Source organism: Engystomops pustulosus, chromosome 2, assembly GCF_040894005.1.
Source record: "Engystomops pustulosus chromosome 2, aEngPut4.maternal, whole genome shotgun sequence".
Lineage (NCBI taxonomy): Eukaryota > Metazoa > Chordata > Amphibia > Anura > Leptodactylidae > Engystomops > Engystomops pustulosus.
Window position 1 is genome coordinate 154,008,233 of NC_092412.1, and position 23,287 is coordinate 154,031,519.

The 23,287-nt window shown below is 39.5% G+C and overlaps 1 protein-coding gene across 2 annotated transcripts in view; it reads left to right on the forward strand.

Moving 5' to 3' along the window:
* Positions 1–20,657, forward strand: part of LOC140118724 (lysophospholipid acyltransferase 2-like) — a 49,068-nt gene extending 28,411 nt beyond the window's left edge. For both annotated transcript variants that reach the window (XM_072136978.1, XM_072136979.1), the window contains exons 7-13: positions 9,510–9,639; positions 11,603–11,777; positions 14,222–14,325; positions 14,749–14,813; positions 15,624–15,756; positions 17,229–17,380; positions 19,298–20,657. In XM_072136978.1, coding sequence (XP_071993079.1) covers positions 9,510–9,639; positions 11,603–11,777; positions 14,222–14,325; positions 14,749–14,813; positions 15,624–15,756; positions 17,229–17,380; positions 19,298–19,439 — 901 coding nt within the window. In that variant the 3' untranslated portion in view covers positions 19,440–20,657. The remainder of the gene's footprint in view (positions 1–9,509; positions 9,640–11,602; positions 11,778–14,221; positions 14,326–14,748; positions 14,814–15,623; positions 15,757–17,228; positions 17,381–19,297) is intronic.
* Positions 20,658–23,287: the final 2,630 nt, after the last annotated feature.

The following is a 23,287-nucleotide window of genomic DNA, read 5'->3' on the forward strand; positions in this document are numbered from 1 at the left end:
CTGGCACGGGCCATAGCCCTGACCTAAACCTAATTGAGCATCTCTGGAGAAACTTGAAAATGGCTTCCACCAACATTCACCCTCCAACCTGAGGGAACTGGAGAAGATCTGCAAGGAAGAATGGTAGAGGATCCCCAAATCCAGGTGTGAGAAACTTGTTGCGTCATTTCCAAGACGACTCATGGCTGTACTAGCTCAAAAGCTGCTTCATTCCTTTTCATTATTTTATTGGCCATATGATTTCTGTTTTTCTTGTTTAATAAATTAGCAAAAATGTCTACAGTTCTGGGTTTTTTTCTGTCAAGATGGGGTAAAGAGTGTACATAAACCCCTTCAGGTCTAAGCCATTTTAGGACCAGGCCTGATTATTTAAATTTGCCCTGTGTCATTATAGGAGGTTATAACTTTGTAAAGCTTTAACATATCCAGAGGATTTTGAGACTGTTTTCTCCTCACACATTGTACTTCAATGTAATTGAAAATTTCCAAAAGATATCATCAAAATTTTTCTAAGTCAAAAATTTTCTGCTGTTCAGGCATAGCACCCAAGTAACATTTATAACTAACATTTCCCCAAAACATGTGTGGGACCGATCCGCGGCGTACACCGCAAAAAGATACATCATGCTCTATCTTTTTGCGAGTGTGTGGCCCCGTGCTGCTGTTTTCTATGGAGGGAGGAGAGGTCACCTCCTCCTACTCTCCTGCACACGGCGGTATGCCCACAGGTTGGGCATGCCACATGTGAAGGTACCCTTACTAGGGGACATTTAACAACCTGCTACTATACAAACTAAGGATAATTTGTTAATGAAGTATATTAGAAAAATGTTCACAATTGCCTCCTTCACCCAATATCATCTGAAATGATGGTTACACTTTAAGTTTACAGGCATGTAGAGTGACAATGAAGGGATAGGGGCAATGTTTTGTTATGGTAATTTATGAAAATATATTTATTTTTGTGGGTTAATGGGACTTTGGAACAATAAACCCACTACAGGTGCTTATGGCCATGAATATACTTCCCTTGGCTCTCAATACCAGCCTGATGCTGTCAGTATGGATTTAACAACTTGGCTTTATATTGCATGTGCTTTACATACGCTGCTTGTGAAGTCAGGCTTGTGAAGCTGGCTTCACTGGCATTATGTTGCAGGTGCTGAGAGCTAGGGAACGGGGGAAGTATAAAAGTTTTTTTTTCTTTATGTGGCCACAGACAGTTGTCATACTGGCTGATTTGGTCCCAAATCCACCTGCTCAGTCTGCTTTAATTTTTTTTTTCAGTGCCCACACCCTATACCCCATTTTCCCCATTTACGGCCACTTTGTTCTACTGACCCCAGCCAAATTGGATTCCCCAATCCTTCACAGTTCCCCTACTACTGTTGTGAATTAGACCTCATTTAGATGGCAATATTTGGTCCATGAGAAGGTTAACAAAATTTGAGTCCCCAGTCCTGTCTCTACTCAGGACATCTGTCGCTGTATGGTGTTAAGATTAACTTATGGAGGTAATATTAATCACTGTTTGGAAGTAAAATTCTTCATTGTATGGTGGTAATATTTATCACTGTATGGGGGTAATATTCCTCATGGTAGGACTGTAATATTCCTCACTATATGGTAGCAATATTCCTCACTGTATGGCGGTAATATTTATCACTTTATTGTGGTAAAATTCATTACTGTATTTGCTCCTCATATAGTGATATCATTAAATTGGCCTTTTTATAGTGGTCTTTGTACATTATCAGTATGACCTGATTTATCTTGTTGGTCATGATATGGCAGTATTATTTCTCCCTTGCATAGTGATATTTTTCAAACTATTCGGTTAAATTTCCATGTTGGCACTAAAAGGTTTGCCATCACTGTTCTAAGAGATGATTCAGTATTAAACAGAAAAAAAGATTTTCAAACACGCTATTCAAATAAATCATGGGGCTTAAAAGAGTAGATGGGAGGCGCGTGATGGTAATCGGCTTCCAGGGATCACACTGAGACAAGGGATGTGAAACATGAATTCACGGTTCCTTTATTCCAGAACACCAACTTGACAGCAGGCAACAGGCCCAGGTATCACTCTAACTGGTCTGTGTCCCAGGTCACTATTTGGAATGTGTTCTGCAGAGGGTGCTCACAGCCAGGTTTAGGTATATTCAGGCTGGAGAGATGAGGAGCTGCTGTAGCAGTTCTCCAAGGCAGGCTCTGGTATGGTCCTTCAGGCCGGGACAGCTGATCTCAGACGCTGCTTACCAGGAATCAATATCAGAAAAGACCTCTAGAACTCTCCAGCGATAGGGGTTTTATGAAATTCCCTAAAAAAAGGTGGTTCCTTATCCAATCAGGGACCTTCATACAGATGGGAGTAACAATCATCAACATGACATTCTATTGGTCACAATATAAACATTTCCTTCCTAGGTGATCAGGCTCTCTGGGACACAGGCAATCTAATAGGAACAATATTTTCTATTAATATTTCCAATGAATACTGTATTGGGCAGGCAATTACAGCAGTAGATACTGAAGAGTAGTTTATTGTTATGTACTCGTCCTGTGAGACATTACTCAAGCCAGTGTGATTTGTCTCTGCCTTTGACTCCTTTAACCTCCTGCTGTACTCTCCCAGAATAAAGAAGGACATCTTTGTGATCCTTTTAATGTCCTCGATAACAAGTTGTTGGCATTCAGCAGTCCTAAATTCTTAAAATGAATTACCTTTAAAGGGATGGTGTAAACTGAAAATTACCTATTTTTAACCACATTTTTAAACACTTTTAAGGCATTTTTGATGATGTTTTGTTTTTTATACATTGCCAGTATTTATACCCAGGAAAAAGTAATACCAGTGTATCCTGGAATTTCTCACTTAAAAACTTAAAAATACATAGACACTTGCTAATTCTGTACGAATTTTCTTTGCATAAGTCACCAGGCATTTACATCATAGATAGGCAGGTTTATAAGGCAATATAAGATCACCATGGAAAACACAATCATTGCATCCTTTACTATAGAGCAGTGGTGGTGAACCTATGGCATGGGTGCCAGAGGTGGCACTTGGAGCCCTTTCTGTGGGCACTCAGGCCATCCCCCCAATTTCACCAAACAGGACCACATCCACCAAATCTTCCTGCAGTTCCAAACAAATTAAGGGATGCTGCTCTCAGTGCTTTTTGAAACTGCAGGAAAAGTGAGAAGGTGTTGACTGAACTGCATTGTCTTTGGTCGTCATCCTGCTGGACCCATCATTCTTCCTGGAGAGAAGCTACAATGATAATCTGAACTTGCCCACCTTCTTTCTTCTTTCTTGCATTGGTGGCCTTAGGAGAGCCAATACAATTGAATGATGTGGAAGAACAGGTAGCAATAAGTTACTGCTTGAAATACCATGTTGGCACTTCATGGTAAATAAGTGGATTTTGGTTGTAGTTTGGCCACTCGATCTCTGAAAGGTTCGGCACCACTGCTATAGAGGATGTCCAGCTTAGGACCTCAGTGAGTTAACTTCAGACCATTGCTGCCTATGGCCATGAGTCTCTTTTAGAGCAGCATAGGTAAGATAGCAGCCCTCATAATCATTGTCAGAAAATAGAAGAAATAAAACTACAATCAGTGTTCAATTGTTTCAGTGAATCAAAATGAAAATTGAATAACACATTCCCTCATCTTATTTTCCATCAGCTATTGTGAGATAAAGCTAGAAAAAAAACTTTTCTTTATACCATATGTCTGTGCAGTCTTCACATTTGGTTCTGGCTCACAATAACTGATGCAATAAGCTGATAAAATAACTGAGATGATTGGTGCTCTCATGAGAAATAAGCTAGCACCAGAGACTGACCATTTAGAACACAGGCATGCTTGGCTGAGGAAATAGGATGTTTATATAGCAGTCTGCTGAGCTCTCTGATGCAGTTGTTAGGATATTGTAGGACTCCGGTGGGTTGTGTTTGATAAGGTGAGTAATTATGCATTTTGGAAATGCAGATGAACATTGTACCAGTTAAGATCTAGTGTATCATGTGGAGCTTGCAAATGTTGAACACTTTCAGTTTCTTTTAGAATGCAAATCCACCCTTACTGCCAAGCTGTCTAACTTGTCTTCCAGGGTTGTCAGGATAACAGGAAGAACAGGGAATAAAGGGAGGGACTGGCATCTTGCTGTGGCCACAGAAAGCATACAATAGCTTGTTTCTTCACATCCACTCTGTAGCTTCATAAACTCGCGTGATGCGAATGTATATAAGAAATAAACAGTATTTTACAAATGTGAAGGGAAACATGGTCCACATCAATGACAGACTATAGGGTGACAGTTTCTGATCGAATGCATAGGAAGTCAGACATTCTTTTTCATATGTATGTAGTATTTTAGAGCTCAGTTAACACAATACTTCAAGTGACAAATCATTCTCAAATGTTTTCTCTCACATGCCTGTTAAGAATATGCAGACTAGAAAATTATGAAGTATCTGCAGTATGTACAGAATGTATAAGTACCCCAGGAAGTCAAGAGTCTGTAATCCGTTATGATACTATTATAGTGTTGCAGTAAAATTGTACAGAAAAGTGGGGGCAACTATGTAGAGGGACATTATATGTAAAGGAAAATCCGGAAAGGGGCAATATTAGTATTTTGGTTACATTAGGTGGTATTATAGATAGAGTCCACAAGAGGACATTGTATAGTTTTGGGGAGGATGGTCACAGGACTGGTTGGATTATATGGACAATATAATGAGAAGGTTTATACACTGTCCCCCAGCTGATAGAGATGGTACAACCCGTAGCTGACCATGTGATTCTCTCCTGATGTATTTTGGGTAATATAGAAAACAACATAGAGAAACAGGAATCTAACAGTTATATGTATTTCTCACATTCTGTGCTTTTTATGTGTACATGTTCATCGGATGAGAACTTCAGGAAGAGAAAAAGTGTTTTTTACTGGAGTGCCACTTTAACTTATGACAAACTAGTGAAATACCTTCACAATGTGGCTGACTTGGCAATTACAAAATATTCTACTTCTGTGCCTTAAACTCTAGGTTACTGTTGCAGTATGTTTTGGGTCATTGTCCATCTCTACCTTGAAGCGCCATTAACTCAACCTAACTGCATTGGTTAAATCTAAGCAGAAGGAATATTCCAGTAGACTTCAGAATTCACCCAGCTGCTTCTGTCTTCACAAATATCATCAATAAACACTAGTAATTCATGTCTGCCCATCCCCCATCACACAGCCTTTGCCATGTTTTACAAGCCCTCTCCATACATTCTTCTTCCCATTCTGGTCCATTCTGATTAAGTAACAATGAAGAACCTGAGACCACTGTAGAGCATTGAAGACACTGGCGTTTAGGGTCCCAAATTTTAACAAGATCATAGCTAGCGGTAGGGACCCGCTACCAAGTGAGAGAGGACAGGGGGTATGATGTAAATGGGGGCAACAGCAAACAAGAAAAAGGGGGCATTGGAGGGGAGTGTGGACCCGGAGCTTAAGGGCATTGATTACCACAAGCAGGTAACAGTTTCCTCAGTAGTGGCACTCAAGTGATTGCAATGGGTGGGTTTTGTTCCTAGTACCATGTGGTATACTGAAAGCACGTATGTCATTTTGTTTTAATTCTCTGTGGAAGGATATTAAGGCTTCCAGAGAGCAAAGAATTTTTGTATTTTCCTTTCTTTGTGTATTGCTACTTCTATCCACTCCATCCCGAATAAAAACGTAAATTTTTGGAGAAATATAGCTCCACAGGAGCACGGGAATGGTTCCACTAATGAAGTATCACACTTTGTGCGGCCGCAGAAATGTAGTAAAATAGCTTAGTCAGGTGGTCGGGTATGCTGTCGTTAGGTGTGGGTCCAACAAAAATGGCCCATTCGGAGGTCAGTTGCATATGCCCGAGTGTGCATTTTTACAAAGCTGTCTACCTCTGTCCAGAAGCTTCTTGGGACTATCCCAAAAGTTTGGGGTCACCTAGACAATTTTGTGTTTTCCATAGTTTTTCAATAAAAGTATGAGTTTAAAAGAGTTTCAAATGACTGGACTGGCCACTCATTTACAGATAGAATACCAGCTGCCTGCTTGTTCCCTAAATAGTTCATAATTCATAATTTGGAGGTGTGCTTTGGGTCATTGTCCTGTTGTAAGATGAAATTGGCTCCAATCAAGCACAGTCCACATGGTATGGCATGGCGTTGCAAAATGGAGTGATAGCCTTCCTTATTAAAAATCCTTTAGACTTTGTATAAATCTCCCACTTTACCAACACCAAAGCAACCCCAGACCTTCACAGTCCATGGCACTCTTTAAGCATCTTTTCCGTTGTTCTGCGTCTCACAAATGTTCTTCTGTGTGATCCAAACACCTCAAACTTAGAATTGTCTTTCTATAACACTTTTTTACGATATTCCTCTGTGCAATGTCTGTGTTCTTTTGCCCATATTAATATTTTCCTTTAATTAGCCGAGCTCACTTATGGCTTTTTCTTTGCCACTCTGCCCTGAAGGCCAGCATCCCAGAGTCGCTTCTTCACTGTAGAGGTTTACACTGGCGTTTGGCTGATACTATTTAATGAAGCTGCCAATTGAGGACCTGTGAGGCATCTGTTTCTCAAACTACAGACTCTAATGTACTTGTCATAGTTGTGCAACAGGGCCTCCCACTTCTCTTTCTACTCTCTACTTCTCTGTTTGTGCTATCCTCTGAAGGGAGTAGTACACACTGTTGTAGGAAATCTTCAGTTTCTTAGAAATGAAGGCCATTCCATGTGACAAATTGCCAAGAACAAGAATAGACTGTCGAGTTTCAAGTGAATGTTCTTTTTTTCTGGTCATAGTAAGAGTTTCATAGAACAAACAAAAGTGATGCTCCAGATTCTCAAACAGCTCAAAGGAAGGTCAATTTTATAGCTTCTCTAATCAGCCAAACAGTTTTCAGATGTGCTAGCATATTAGAACAAGGGTTTTCAAAGGTTTTATAAACATCCATTAGCCTTCTAACACAGGATGTGAGGGTGCATTCACACGTTTAGTTTTTCAGATGCAGTTTTTGATGTCCAAACCAGGAGTCACAAGTCATCTGTGTCCCTATTTCCACACCTTCTACTGTGGGGTCCTTGTGTAGGAGTCTAATGAGGGAGTATATGAATAGGTTAAACAGCAGCGGGGATAAGGGACATCCCTGTGGATGCCCCAATGTCCGCGTGTAACATGTTTAAAAAGGAAAGGAAGGTTGCACCAAAGTTGTGGTGACAAAGAGTTGTCTCCAGAAATTGCCTGATGGGGAGGGAACATCGATGGGGGGAGGTTATATTCTGAGCTTCTGCAGTGGAAGCAATTGCCAGTCTAATGCCTTTGGTGAAGTGTCTGCCCCAAACGAAGCCGATTTATGAGGATGTGTGTAGGTGCGGTGAGATGGACTGCAATTGGGCTGCTAACATTTTTGCGAGAATTTTATAGCCCTGGTTTAGCACGGAAATTGATCTATATGTTTGAACTAAAGTAGGATCACAACCCGTGTTGTCAGTTGACCATTGGGCCTGGCCTTAAAGATTAGTGTCTAGGAGCTTTTTGGCTTCAAAGTAGTCGTGTTTATGTACCTTGTCTTGTTCTGTCCATGTACCATTAGAGCGCATCCGTCAGTGACTGGTACAAGGAGTCATATTTTTGTACTCTCTGTGTCCTATTATGTGCCAAATAAGCACTTATGTGACCACTTATTGTGATTCTGAACATCCTCCACAAAAGTCTTGGGTCATCTATGGGTGGAGCATTGTCCTCAACAAAAGATTCCCATTTGCCTAGCAGGAATTGATGAAAGTCATCCGAGTCTCTCAAATAGGAGGGAAAATGCCACAATCGTCTATAAGTGCATGTAGATTGGAGATTCACTTTGAGCCAAACCACTCCTCGGTGTGATATTATTATATTTACTTTGTCTATGTTCTCTATTGTAGTGAATAGAGCAGAGTAAGTTAGAATGTAATCCAGTCAGAGTTGAGAGTGAGAGTTGTGGCCATTACAGAAGTGCATGTACTCTCTAGTCGTAAGATTTGTAAGGCGCCAGTGATCACAAGACTGGGACATAAGATTCATATATTTTATGCCACCCTGTTGTTCTGCATGACCGATGAGGACCTGTTGGGTGAGGGCTCAGAGCTGTATTTAAATCGACGTCCAGTATAGGTGAGAGACGAGATGAGAAGCTTGATGGGAGGAGAGGAAGAAAAGGGTGAGCTAAAAGTGAAGACAACAGTAGTCAATGTGAGTGAACCTGAGCAACCACTGACTCCCGTCCGTTCCTTCTAATAAACCCAGAAGTAAGCTGTTGGAAGAATCCAATCTGCCAAACCGCCTTGTTGCTGGTAACTCAGCGCATGGTACAGGGGCAAGAGTACACCCCAAACTCCCCGCGATAAGAGAATTTAATGCCAATCAACTACAAGCAGATGGTGAGGAAGACTGCGTTATTCAGAGTCTGATAGATGTGGGTGACCTGTGTAATGGTTTAAAAAGTGATATGAAGAAGCAACATCATCCTGAAAAACCTAAAATGGAAACTGTGGTCATGGGTGGTGGTCACCAAGTAGGTGATTATGAGAAAGTTTCAATTGGGGAGGAACGGCAGACTGATCTGAAAGAACTCTAGATCCTGAAGGTATCTGTGGCTATTATTTGTAGAGGTGAGGTTCATTCGTATGAAGAGAAGATGACCACTAAAGATGTGACAGAAGAGGAGAATCTGCTAGATCACACATTACCTCTGACAGATGTGGATGTGGGAACGCTGGGAGTTCTACTACTAATGAGGAGTAATTAGCATCCAGCTGGAAGTCCTGCATAAGAATCTGGTGCAGACTTCCTACAATGGCTACACCCTGGCGAAGAGACCTTACACTGCAAATTTTTCCCAGTACATGGCATGGAATATAAAACACGATCAATAGGAAGTACAGTTTGTTATGCCGAAAACACGCCCTCATAAAGCTCTGTAAAATGAAAAAATAAAAAAGTTATACATTTCTGAAGGTGGGGAGCAAAAACGGAAAATGGAAAATATTCATAAAATGCTGCTCGATTAGTAATCTTTCTAGAATCATAGTAAAAGTAATGACACTTATACAATGATACCAACGCAAGGCAGAGATGGGGAAAATGTTAGTCTTACTACCACAATTAGTTTTCTGTTTTTTATTTTAAACTGAACATTTAGAATTTTGAAAATGGCAAATTTTTCAAAATTTTTTGACAAATTCCCCTATTTTTCCATAAATAAATGCAAAACATATCAGCCAAAATGTCTCACGAACTTGAAGTAGTACATATCAAAACAATATCAAAACTACCTGGGTCAGTTCTGACATACTAAAGTTATAATCGAATAAAGTAGGGGGTGGAACACTTTAGTATTTTATTTTATCATACAACATTTTGTTTATCATGTTTACATTATTTATTTTTATCATAATGTTTATTCTTTATGACTAATATTTTAGGTCTCTTCCTGGAATACTTCCATATCTAAGTTACAATGTTGGATTTCTAGGACTTCTTGCTGGTCCTCTATGTTCTTTTAATGACTACCAGGTATTTATACACGGAGAAGAGAAGAAAAGAAATCCAAATGTAAGTAATGCCATGTTGTGCAAGGACAAGTTTTATATCATGAAGTTTCCTGCGGACCAGTGACTTTATATGTGGCCATGTATTTTTATTGCATGGTATTATAGGGAACCTGTCACCTTTAACTTCAATAAACTGCAAATTGTACCTTATTCAAGACAAGTTGTCCCAATGTTTCTCCTGTGGCTCCTCTTGTTTTTTAAGTAAATATGCTCTTTTAAAAGATTTTCTCTACCGCATGTTTTGATTCTCTATTCCCATTCAGTGAGCATTGTTTCTGAAATCCTTATTGGGTCTGTACACAGCAGAAAGCTATGCACTAGAGGCTACATATTAACTATTTTCATAACAAGAAAGTATTTCACTTGATTCAGCTTCATTACAGTTTCATTTACAGTATATTAAAAAGTTTGAAGAGAACCTGTCACCAGTGACCCCAACACAAATCAAACAAGTACCTTTTATAGCAGGAAGTTCCTGCCCCTTGCCTGTGCACTTACTTCAGCTGTGAATGTTCACAGGTTTTTATGCAAACTGTGACAGGTCTGGCATCGTTTTCCCACCAATACGGATGGATGGATGGATACATCAAGAGGTCTACGTCTCTTGATGTATCCAATGTGGTGGGTGGGGCCATTATCATGGACAGCTATGGTTGTTACAATGCGCCGAACATGTTTCACCTGCCCCCTGCTCTCTCGTCCCTCTGCCTGCTTAATCTTGCAGCAGCAGGAAGTACAGGTTGAGGGTGGACCTGCTCTGCTCATTGTAACAATGAGTGAAAAGACATGACTGAGGGGCTCTGTAAACACCCCCTAGAGTCCTTAAGACTCATTTGCACAATTTTAACAGTTGCCTATAGAAGGAAGGAGGCCATGGATAACACATATAAGAAGATTACCACAGTCACAGTGCCTGGATCTATGAGAAGTGCCCCTGGTTTATCATGCTCAAATAAACATGTGAATATATTTGCTTTTTATTTTTATTAAAGATAAGCAAAAGAAATTATACTAAATAGAATAGTGGAGATTCATTTTGCCTTCTCTGCTAGTTTTGTGGTGGAGAAGACACATGAATCTCCACCTCCTTGTCAGTTTTCTGGATGGTCAGGAGTTTGACTTTCTGGCGGAGACTATAGAAAAAAAACTCTGCTAGTTCAGACCTGGCCTTATGTGCAAACTGACGGAGTTTGCGGCTGTTCGGAGCCTCTTAGATATGAGCCTCGTAGATATGAGCACCTGACCTCCAGCGGTTGCAAACACTTGTTAATTATTTCCCCCCAATATACTTAGTATTGTCAGTGGTATTTACTAGTTTGTCATGTTATTTGTTTGCATGAAAAAATGTAAACTATTTGTTATCACAATCATGCATGCAACAGATCCTGAGTGTGAGTTTCTGAATGGAAAAGTCACAGGAATATAAATAACTGTAAATAATATATAGGCACTGTGTGTGAGAATTATGTAACACCACATTTAGTCTGGCCTTCAGGCACATGCAGTATAATACTTTGACCATAATTGTAATTGATTTCCTTAAAGGGGTTGTCCAGGATTAAAAAAAAAATATTTGCCTGGGAGGGCTATCAAACAATAAAACACTACTCCCCTCCTCCATTGTTTTCCGTCTCCTGCAGGGCCTACTGGCACTGCCATCTCTGTTTGTTTATGTCTACTTCCACGTGCCTGCTAAACACTGAAACTCCAGCTGTAGCGGGTACATGGCAGTAGTCGGGAGGAAGCCGTGGGAAACCGGGACCAGTGGAGGATGTGAATATATGGTGTTTATTGCTCAACCCTATAAGCCATATATACATCCTGGGCAACTATGACCTTGTAATATTTATTTGTTGCCCTTTTAACTATCATAGATATATAGCATGATGCAGGAAAACATTGAATGTGCTAAACATTTTGAAAAATCTGTGGATAAAGCAAAATCTTTCTTTCCTTTCCCTTAGGTGGTGGTATTCAAAAAGTTGTGGCTTTGTTGTTTCCTACTAGCTGCTCACATTATTCTATCAGACCAATTTTCTGTGTCAAATGACCCCAATAACTCAGTAATGTATATATTTTTGGAACTCTACTTGACTGCCGCTTCCAGGAGACCAAAATACTATTTTGCTTGGACCCTAGGTAAGCTCTTGAACTTAAAGGGGACCACTCCCAATTCCCACCCTTGGCATTCTTTAAAAGGTTGGCTCTTGAGATTTGTTGTGTAACCCAAATTGGTTCCACTCATAGTCATTAGCTTCAATAACCAATATGCTTATTAGGCTTTCTAATGTGCCGCAATCAGAGGAGTGAAAACTGTTAAAGTTCGCAAAGATTTAGAGGTGGTAAAAGGTCCTCTTTAAGTTCTTTAAGTTACACTTTTTAACTAGACCATTTTTGTTCCTTACACTTGCATGTACACTCACCGGCCACTTTATTAGGTACACCATGCTAGTAACGGGTTGGACCCCCTTTTGCCTTCAGAACTGCCTCAATTCTTCGTGGCATAGATTCAACAAGGTGCTGAAAGCATTCCTCAGCGATTTTGGTCCATATTGACATGATGGCATCACACAGTTGCCGCAGATTTGTCGGCTGCACATCCATGATCCGAATCTCCCGTTCCACCACATCCCAAAGATGCTCTATTGGATTGAGATCTGGTGACTGTGGAGGCCATTTGAGTACAGTGAACTCATTGTCATGTTCAAGAAACCAGTCTGAGATGATTCCAGCTTTATGACATGGCGCATTATCCTGCTGAAAGTAGCCATCAGATGTTGGGTACATTGTGGTCATAAAGAGATGGACATGGTCAGCAACAATACTCAGGTAGGCTGTGGCGTTGCAACGATGCTCAATTGGTACCAAGGGGCCCAAAGAGTGCCAAGAAAATATTCCCCACACCATTACACCACCACCACCAGCCTGAACCGTTGATACAAGGCAGGATGGATCCATGCTTTCATGTTGTTGACGCCAAATTCTGACCCTACCATCCGAATGTTGCAGCAGAAATCGAGACTCATCAGACCAGGCAATGTTTTTCCAATCTTCTACTGTCCAATTTCGATGAGCTTGTGTAAATTGTAGCCTCAGTTTCCTGTTCTTAGCTGAAAGGAGTGGCACCCGGTGTGGTCTTCTGCTGCTGTAGCCCATCTGCCTCAAAGTTCGACGTACTGTGCGTTCAGAGATGCTCTTCTGCCTACCTTGGTTGTAACGGGTGGCGATTTGAGTCACTGTTGCCTTTCTATCAGCTCGAACCAGTCTGCCCATTCTCCTCTGACCTCTGGCATCAACAAGGCATTTCCGCCCACAGAACTGCCGCCCACTGGATGTTTTTTTCTTTTTCGGACCATTCTCTGTAAACCCTAGAGATGGTTGTGCGTGAAAATCCCAGTAGATCAGCAGTTTCTGAAATACTCCGACCAGCCCTTCTGGCACCAACAACCATGCCATGTTCAGAGGCACTCAAATCACCTTTCTTCCCCATACTGATGCTCGGTTTGAACTGCAGGAGATTGTCTTGACCATGTCTACATGCCTAAATGCACTGAGTTGCCACCATGTGATTGGCTGATTAGAAATTAAGTGTTAATGAGCAGTAGGACAGGTGTACCTAATAAAGTGGCCGGTGAGTGTATTTAGCCAGTTTAACTCTGCTTTGTCTGAGAGTACCACAGTACTGAGGTTGTGATGAGCCAAACAAGAGTCAACATATAATTTTTTTTCAATTACAATGTATTCTTGTGAAATCCTTTAAAATAAAATAAAGCACCAGAAACAATAAGTAATCTTGAACAACAACCTGAGTAACGCACGGATGAGATATGGTATCTACAGCAAAAAGGCTTTTCTGCTAAATTTGAAAAAATTAAAGGGGTTGTCCGGGAATAACAGAAATGTTATGTGGCTGGAGGGCCTAATTCCAGTGCTATTACCCACGTCACCATTGTATCAGCATTTTATCCAAAATGTTACGGTGCTATAGCCTGAAACTCTGCCTATAATCAGTTAACTGTCTAAAGCCATCCTATAGCCCCGCTGAGGTCCGCCGGAGTTGACCTTCTTCTTCCCGGTGCATGTAAGTGCTGATCTTGCGACACAATTTCATTTTTAAATTCTGCGGTTCGTCCAAATCTGTCAGGTTGTCCAACGGCCACGCCCCCCGATTTGTGTCGCATTCAAGCCAGCGCTATTGCGCCACAATCCGATTGCCAAAATTCAGGGCCACAATGCAGGGCAAATCGGAAAAATTTGCGAAACCCGACGGAAATGCGTCCGACGGACCCTTACTAAATGTGCCCCAATGTGTTACCTCATTTATCTTATTTAGAGCACCATCAGATGCTATATCTGCAGGGCCAGAGAAAGCTTTTATAGCTGGTAAAGGTCCCATGTCCGCCTTTTTCTTTATTTATGTATTTGACTGATGTGCTGGGCTGAGAGAGCACCACTGTGCTTTGTCCCTTTATGCCTTAAAAGTGAAGGCATTGCTTCTCCTTCTGTAACGTATGTCTATAGGTATATTGATACTGGTAGATTCAGCACACTTCACATCAACCTTCTTCTGTTTAATTATTCAGCGGATGTAATAAATAATGCTGCGGGCTTTGGATATAATGGAGTCTCAGATTACGGGGAGGAAAGGTGGGACCTACTATCAAATCTGAATATATTAAGAATTGAGGTAAGTGTTCCTTAGTTTTGAAGACAAAGATATTATACAGTTGGCAAATATCCCTAAAATCCACTATCCACTGGGGAGGATTGTACGGTGACCTCATTTAATGAAGCATTGGCGCCTTTCATGTCAAACAACCAATACAGATGAGCCTTGTAAAATAAATCCATGATACGTGGCTTATCATTATCAGAAATCTAAAAATCCAAATATTTTTTACTTTGGCAACCAATACTTGAAGCAATAAATAAGATGTATATATAAGATACATATGTTACAGCTTCCTTTCTGTTTCCAAACAATGCACTGGGTGTTATTTCCTATTAGAAGCAGTGTTTCCACATTTCCTGCATTGACTTGAACAATTTTGTAGCATCAATTTCCGTTTGGTTCTTTTCTTTTTTTCTTTCAACACTGTATTTCTTTTAGACAGCTACCAGCTTCAAGATGTATATTGATAACTGGAATATACAGACAGCAGTCTGGTTAAAAGAGTTAAGTACCAATTTTCCACTTGGTTTTGAAATTATTACAAAAGTTCCAGTTTTTGTTTTTTTTCTCATTCCATTTTGTCATTTTACCAGTAACATACCTGAGTGCATGGTTCATTGTTTCATAAATTACCTACTGCATATGCATTTATATATTTTATTACATAAAGGGTTTCTACAGTAAAGCTGATTTTTTAAACATAATTTTTCTTGTTTTGCATCTAATCCTTATTAACCCCCACCCCTTTGCGTTGTGTCTGTCTTTGATATGCCCTGCTATCAAATACTACAATTCCTCCTGCTTGTTGGAGGAAATGCATCATGCATTCTCTTGCGCAAACCCCCCTACAAGGAGAGAGGAGCCATGTTCACAGATCTCTGCTATGAACAGTTAGACGCCTGTGTCGCTTCATCCAGCGTCAGGTGCATTTACAAAGACCAGTGTGAAACGAGCATGCGCACACCCAGCCAGGAAGAAGGAGACAACACTGCACATGCGCTAATCTGTTCTAAGGATTTTGACATGTCTGACTACTATCTACTTATCTATCTAATTATGACTATGTTAAATTAATTATTAATAATAGGGTGCAATTAACTGGTTTGTCTTATTAATGTCTGGCATATTAATGTGTCCAGGGCCCTTTAGAATAAATGTTTACAATAATAAATGATCCATGTTCCATTGGAGAACAAGCTACATCTTGCAATTTTCTATATTTAACTGTGGTATAATAGTGGTACAAAATATCATAATTGCTGCATAAAACATTTTTTTTTTAGTTTAAACTCGTAACTCTTCTGTTTTTGTAGGGTTTGTTATGACCGAAGCCCATTTAATCCGCTGCTCTCAACCTTTATATTGTCAGCAGCTTGGCATGGTGTACATCCAGGATATTACTTTACCTTTCTGACTGCAGTGCCAGTCACACTTGCTGCCCGAAGGGTGAGTTTGTAGCCAACTAAGCACAGCAATAATGCTCTGCGGCCCACGTATTACAGTAATTGGTGTACTTCTCAATGATTTCATTCCCTTGCAAAGTCCCCTGAGAAAGTGTAGTGGAGGAATATGACCTCTTAACAAGTATTTTCACATGATTACTTGTAGGTCTTTAATATCGCATGTACATTGAAGTTCTACAAAAGTAATGCCAGTAAATTTTACTTTTGTAAAATGCTGTAAAAATTAAACTGCAGTACATCCTACATGCTGATGGTTCTTAGAGAAATATAATGTGGCCTAATACAAATATACAGTAGAGATTAAAGCATAACTAAATTATCAATTATCCTTTATTTTTTTAGGAGCTCGGGGGAGATTTATCAAAGGTCTGAAAGTTCAGCTTTCATTTTGCCACAGCTGTTTATAAAATTAGAGCTGAGCTCTGATTGGTTGCTATGGGCAATTAGAATACTTCTGCTTTGAGAATCTGACCTCCCCCTTTGTGTCTAGATGATACATTTACTTTATCAATTATCATTATTATGAAGGTTAACTCAACTTTCTGTAGCTTTTTTTTTTTTTTTACAGCAGCTTCTGTTACAGCTAGATACTGTGTGCTAACAGTGTGTGAGGGGTGTATTTTGACATCAGGGACAGGCTTAGTGTGTTACTTGTGTGTAGTAAGTACAGGGCAGTGGCAGGGAGCATGCCATCCGCTACTGCCAATTCCCAGCCATGATGGTGGACATAAAAGGTAGGGGGAGGCACCTCCATTTGTCCGCCTATACTTAGCTGCATATGTGTAGAACAAGCTTTATAAATAATCAGAGAGGCAAAGTACAAATCCCTTCCTATGGTACACTCTGTTCTTGTCAGTATTAAAATAAAAGATACAGGAGCAGTGGGAGGTATCTAAGAGCAGGTCCAATTAAAAGCTGTATGTATGAGTTACCTGTATCTTAGAGCAGAGCACAGCACAAGCAGTATTGCATGTGATGTGCCTCAGCGAGCATTTAATAGGATTTGCCCTGTGCCATTCCTCCCACTGCTCTCACATCCTTTTCTATACTACTGATGAGACAATGAGCTACACCGGCACTCTCCCTCTCCAGCTATTCATCAGGCATGCTCTACTCTGTAAGCTGCCTAGTTATGGGGAGCACAAGCTCGGTTGCTGCACTGCATCCCCATTCCGACTAACAACGCTAGGAGCAGGCAGTGGCAGAGAGCTATGCTATACAGATGGTCTATGGATATCTGCAAGCAACAGCAGCTGCTGAATGATAACAAATTGTTATAGAAAATATAGATTACTCCAGCCCCATAATAGCGCACAACAGAATAAAAATTAATAAAGTAGACATACCAGAAACATGCTCCAAAAAAATAAGAAAAATCATCAAATGTTTAGTTATACTTTAAATTTAGTTTATAGTAAAAGTGCTATAATCTGTTACTTTTCTTCTTTTAACCAGGTAAGGCAAACAATTCGTCCTTGGTTCCAGCATACCTCATGGAGTAAACTCATTTATAGTTTGATCACCTGGTTGTGTACACAAATAGCAATGAGTTACACTGTAGCACCCTTCATATTGCTAGGACTTGGACCATCACTACAATTATACAGGTAAAAGACTGTTTGAACAAATGGAGGAATAAACCCTTTGCTGATTAATTAGGAATATCAGAAACCCATTAAAGGACATCTACCATCAGTTTTACATGACATCAGTTGTACATGCAGCATGACATGCTTGTTTCTTTATGCACCAATCTGAACAGTTTTTAGTGCATAATGAAACAGCATATTTGCTGCCAAAATGCCTGAGCGCCTCTCAGCATTGCCAGATTTTAATGTATGCACACACCCCCCACCCTCTGCTGTAACAGTACCTCCTGCTCCCGGCCGGGGAGCTAGGAGAGCGCACAGCCCCGCTCTCTCCAAGCACTGGCCCCCTGAAGTAACCGGCTGTTACAGTGGAGGTAGGGGCATGCATACATCAAAATCTGGTGATATTTTGGCAGCAAATATGCTGTTTCTTTATGCACTAAAAACTTTTTCGATTAGTGCATAAACAAACCAAAGTCAAACTGATGGAAGATGCCCTTTATACACATGACATAATAACTGTGGCAATTCTGTATGCAAGAAGGGCAGTCATGGCTGTGCCATACTGTGGTGTTCTCAAGAAGCACTACATTAAAAATTGATAGTGATATGGCACAATCACTCTCCTATTGAAAGGAATCGGAAAGCACTGTGGCAGATTTAAAGTATATATGTAATATATTAAAATTTTTGCCCAACTCTTCACTAAGCTAAAGAGCAATTTTCTAATTTACTCTAATTAGCTATCTGCAGGTGTTTAGCAGCTAGTTTTACCTTGTCCCTCCAGGCTAATCTCCATTTGCCATGCTTCCTGGTAACCATGGGAAAATATGGGAGGCGACAGGAGGCTTGTTGGGAGGGGCTGTAGTATAACGGTGCAAGAAAATAGGACCTTAAGTGATGTCACATGTGTCAGGTCGTCCAATTACAAACATGCTGTCCTGATTCATGTGAAAGCCCTTAGTGTTCTGGCAAATGACCTTGAGTGATGTCACAAGCATGTGACTCATCTCATGCTTCAGATTGGCCAATTACAAACATGCTGTCCTGATTCCTATGAATGCCCTAAATGCTTCAGTGCCCTAAGTGACGTCCCAACCAGAAAGTGCTGCCCATATCAGGAATAGCTAAATATGAGCTGATAGATATACCAGACTGTAATTCAGGCTAGGAAGAAGCCAGCAGCATGAAACGGGGCTCTCTCCCGCTGTTCTAAAACAGTTTTTTTTGTCAGTAATTTTACAGTTATGCTTTAACAATCTGTTTATGACAGAATTCTGCTCCACATTTATCAAATAGGCCTATGAAAAGGGGACGTTCCTTCAGAGCAAAATGTTTCTGCAGAAAAAATAATGCTAACGGGACAGCATGTTGTCCCATTTTTCTGGTGTAAATTAAGCATACTAGTTGGAGGTGCAAAGTACGACTAGACAGTCTTATACTACACCAGATTAATCATCCTCCACCAGACAACGTGATATACCTGGTAAGGCATTAGACTGGCTATTCTAACTCATCATTGCCTTACCTTATGACACTTTTGATAAATCTGCCCCAGTGTCTTTTTCTGTGAGCAAACCAATTCTTTTTGCGGAATCCCAGTGGACGCAGCATGGACCATAGGGCATTTCAATCCATGCCAAAAATCCAAAGCTGACAATGGATATTTTGTCAGAGAGACCTATAATCTGTGCTCTTATTGTAAAGAAGAGGGGGTAGAGACTTTTTTCTCATTTGATATTATTGTTACAGTTCTCAGTATAAATAGATCCTGGCAGAGTTCTGTGTAATAAGCAAATCATAGCATATATATATATATATATATATATATATATATATATATATATATATGTGTGTGTGTGTGTATGTGTATATATCTAATGTTCTTTTTAATAACCAGGCCTTATTAATTTTATTTATTGTTTTAATTTGTAGGTCATTGGGCTTTTGCTTACACATTATCCCTCTAGTGCTTCTTCTTATTCTCCCTAATAGAAAAAGGCATAACACTGAAGAAGGAAGCTCTAAACAGCCATCCTGTGACCGTAACTACAACCATCTTAAGAAGGAAACATAAAGAGGATGTCCACGTTTTTATAAAATCATCATATTATATAGTTTGTGCTCATAAATGTACATGTCAGCAGTTGCCTTGAAAGAAACCAATTATGCTGTCCAGCATATGGCCTCCATGTGCCTCTACGCAGGCCCAGTGGATATGGCTCTATGCATGAAACCTAAGCCAATCCCTATTGCAGGCCAAAAAAGTTATGACTTTATTTTAAATGAGCTTTTTTGTGTTGTAGGAAATCTTTGGTTAGGTATGTACAATTACTTTATTTATTGTTAAGTGTCTATGAAGGAATGGGAAAGAATGCAATTACTGTAAAACAAAGTAGAAAGAATAATGGCAATACAAGCAAAAAGCAACCTAATGTCTGACATAATCCCGACAATGAGCTACTTTCAGGCAGCCATCTACTATTAATGGTGATGTACTGTATACTTAGTAGAATTATGGTGAATTTTGATCTTGTAGCCTGGATACAAAAAATGGCCATATTGTCATTGTCACATTTTGAGGTTTTTATTGTATTTTTAAAATACAGCAGTATTGAATCCCTGAATGAAGAATTAGGCCCAATAGACTTGCACCCTTAGAATTTGCTCACTTGTATGAGCTGTGTGCATTGGACACATCTGATAACATTATGTTGTGAATCCTGTAAGATTAAAAAATGCTGGATGGAGAGTTTTGCATAGATGATTCATAGATGATAGAACATATGTAATGTGTGCCATCCAGCATTTCTCAGCCATACTCAAGTGAAACTGATACCTGGGCTAGACATATGTGAAGTCACCCTTAGGGTCCAATGAGTAAAAATGTTTCCTCTAACAAATTCATGTAGAATCAATGATCAATAAAATAGTGGAATTTTCCCTTGTATGTTCTATTACCAAGGTGTTTCCCTTAAAAGCCTTGTTTACAATGTAGTGCCTTATAAAGAAGTTAAATGCCAAACAAGGTAAGCGTCCCAGGGGTACCAGGACATTAAGAGGTGGCACCTTTTAGAAAAAAGAAACTATAACTTTTACAATCACATTTTATTGGTTTTACTATTTTTATAATTTTATATATTTGTAACATGTGACATACTGTAAATGTGAACTGTGGCTAAAAATTGTCTCTACACCTATTTATACTCTAATATTGTGTTGCACCACAGTATTTGCAGTTCACTTTATACTGCATAGCTAGTAAATGTGTAAAATAAATTTGTATTTTATTTAAGTGCTGTTGGCTTGTCATTTCTTGAGGGGGCAGTGGTGAAATGCACCTACTTTTAAGATAGACAGCACAACCCTTATAACAAACCATACATGATAAAGAAAATTATAAAACTCATTTGGTATCAGATTCCCTGCATGTCTTGTGGATAATTTTTTTTTAATACAGGTCTATTAAAGGGGTATTCCCATGAAGACCAGATTCTTAAATATACCAAGGATAACAAAATAGCACAGTCTGTAATTTACTGTTATTAACCCTACAACGACTTGGGCATTTTGCACCTTCCCGACATGGCCTTTTTATAAAAAATCTGACGTGTCATTTTAAGTGGTTATTACTTTGGAATGTTTTAACATATCCAGTTGATTATGAGATTGTTTTCTCATGGCACGTTGTACTTCATGTTTGTTGGGAAATCTTAAGCAATATGCTTAGTATTTTTTTTATGAAATAAACGTAAATTTGGCGAAACTTTTGAAAACTATGTTTTCCACATTTCTAATTTTCAACTTTTTGGAAAGTTGTTCATATTAGCAAAATAACTTGATAACTAACATTTTCCATATGTCTGCTTTAACTCTGCATCATTTTTCAAACATCCTTTCCTTTTTTTAGGATGTTTTAGGAGGCTTAAAAGTTTAGGTGTGATTTTTCAGATTTTCACAAAAATCATCAAAACCTACTTTTGGAGGGTCAATTTAGTTAGAAGTGGCTTTATAAGGCCTACATGACAGAAAACCCCCACAAATGACACCATTTTTAGAAACTGTACACCAAAAATATTCAAAACAACCTGTAAGAAGTTTTGTTAACCCTATGAGCATTTAATGAAGATGAAAAATAAATGAAAGGGAAATAACAGAAATGTTATTTTTTCCCTTAATATATATTTACTGAACACTAAAATTTGCACCTTCACAATGGGTTAAAAAGGAAATTGCATTTTACAATGTTTAGTGGAATTCCTCCTGAGTAAGCCAATACCCATATTGTCACTGCACCCTGCTGGGGGGCACTTGGAAGGGAAAGAGTGTTGTTTTGTTTTGGAGGACAAAGTTTTCATGTGTCAGGATGCATTTAGAGAGCCCTAGTGGTACCAAAACAGAGGAAAAGAGACACCATTTTGGAAAGTACAGAAATGGTCCCAACAGGCGTTTGACTTAATTAGGCCCCAAAAGGTGAAAATTTTCTCAAAAGTTACTTTTATCTCACAGTAGGGCGGAGAAGGAAAAGAGGGATGTTTTGCCTTTCGAAGTAAAATTTAACAGAAATCCTTTACATGTGTATGCATTTGGAGAGACCTAGTCATACCAAAATAGAGGTGAACCCCAACAAGTGTCACCATTTTGGAAAGTGCACCCTTTGCAGAATTTAGCAAAGTGTAATATGTGTATGTACCCCTACAGGTGTTTGCTTCAATTAGGTCCCTAAAAGGAAAAAGATGAAAATTTTCCCAAAAATGTCACTTTTACACCTAATTTTTGTAAGCCATAAGGGATTATGGGGATTATCCCCAGTATAAAATTGCCCCACATGTGCAATTAAATGTAGGGCACAGTAGGGCTCAAAAGGGAAAGAGGGGAATTTACAGACATCCTTTAAATGCGTGCAGGATGTATTTGCAGAGCCCTAGTGGTACCAAAACACAGGAGAACCCCAACAAGTGACACCATTTAGGAAAGGACACCCCTTGGAGAATTTAGCAAGATGTAATATGTGTATTTGCCCATAAAGGTGAACATTTTCCTGTAAAGGTCATTTTTACCCCAAATTGTTTATAGCCACAAGGGATAAAAAATGTAATAACCCCCATGTGTAAAACTATTGCTCCCGAGTGTAGAACCCCACATTTGTATACAAAATGTTGTATGGGCGCACAATAGAGGGAAAAAGGGATGTTTGCCTTGTAGAAGACAAATCCTTCAGATGTGTCAGGATACTTTTGGAGAGCGCTAGTGGAATAAAACAGAGGAAAACCCAAAAAGTGACCCTAATTGTTGAACACACACCCCATGGAGAATTTAGCAAGGTGTAATATGTGTTGTAGTGTAATATGCATGGTGAAATGAGCATTTTGAACATACAGGTGGTTTCCAAATATGATGTGCAATAGAGCCCAAGATGGAAATTGCAATTATTTCTGGAAATTTCGGTGCCCATTGTGTGACGCTGAGTTTGTGATTCCCGTTATGTAATGACCTGTATATGGTGCCCCTTATGTGACGGCCAGATTGTGCCACTGTGAAATGTCAGGTCTCTGATTAGGAAGCCATGTTTCCTGATGCGAGAAAGACCCTACATGTGATCCTAAACTCTAGCCAGAAAATACAACAGGGCTCCGGAATGATAAAGCACTTGGAATATAAATAAATGATTAAAATAAATAAATAAAGAACTTGGAGAATAATAAAGGATCTGCTATCAAATCCAGAGGCTTGGAGGGGAAATATAAAACCTAAATAAAAAACATAAAACCCACAAGTGACCCTAGTTTGCAAACTACATCCTTCAATCAAATAATCGAGGGGTATGGTGAAAAATTTATAATAATAATTAATAAGAGCTGTTATAATTATTCCTTTTACCGAAATGAATTCACAACAAAGGTTGGACGTGAATTCTGAATGCAT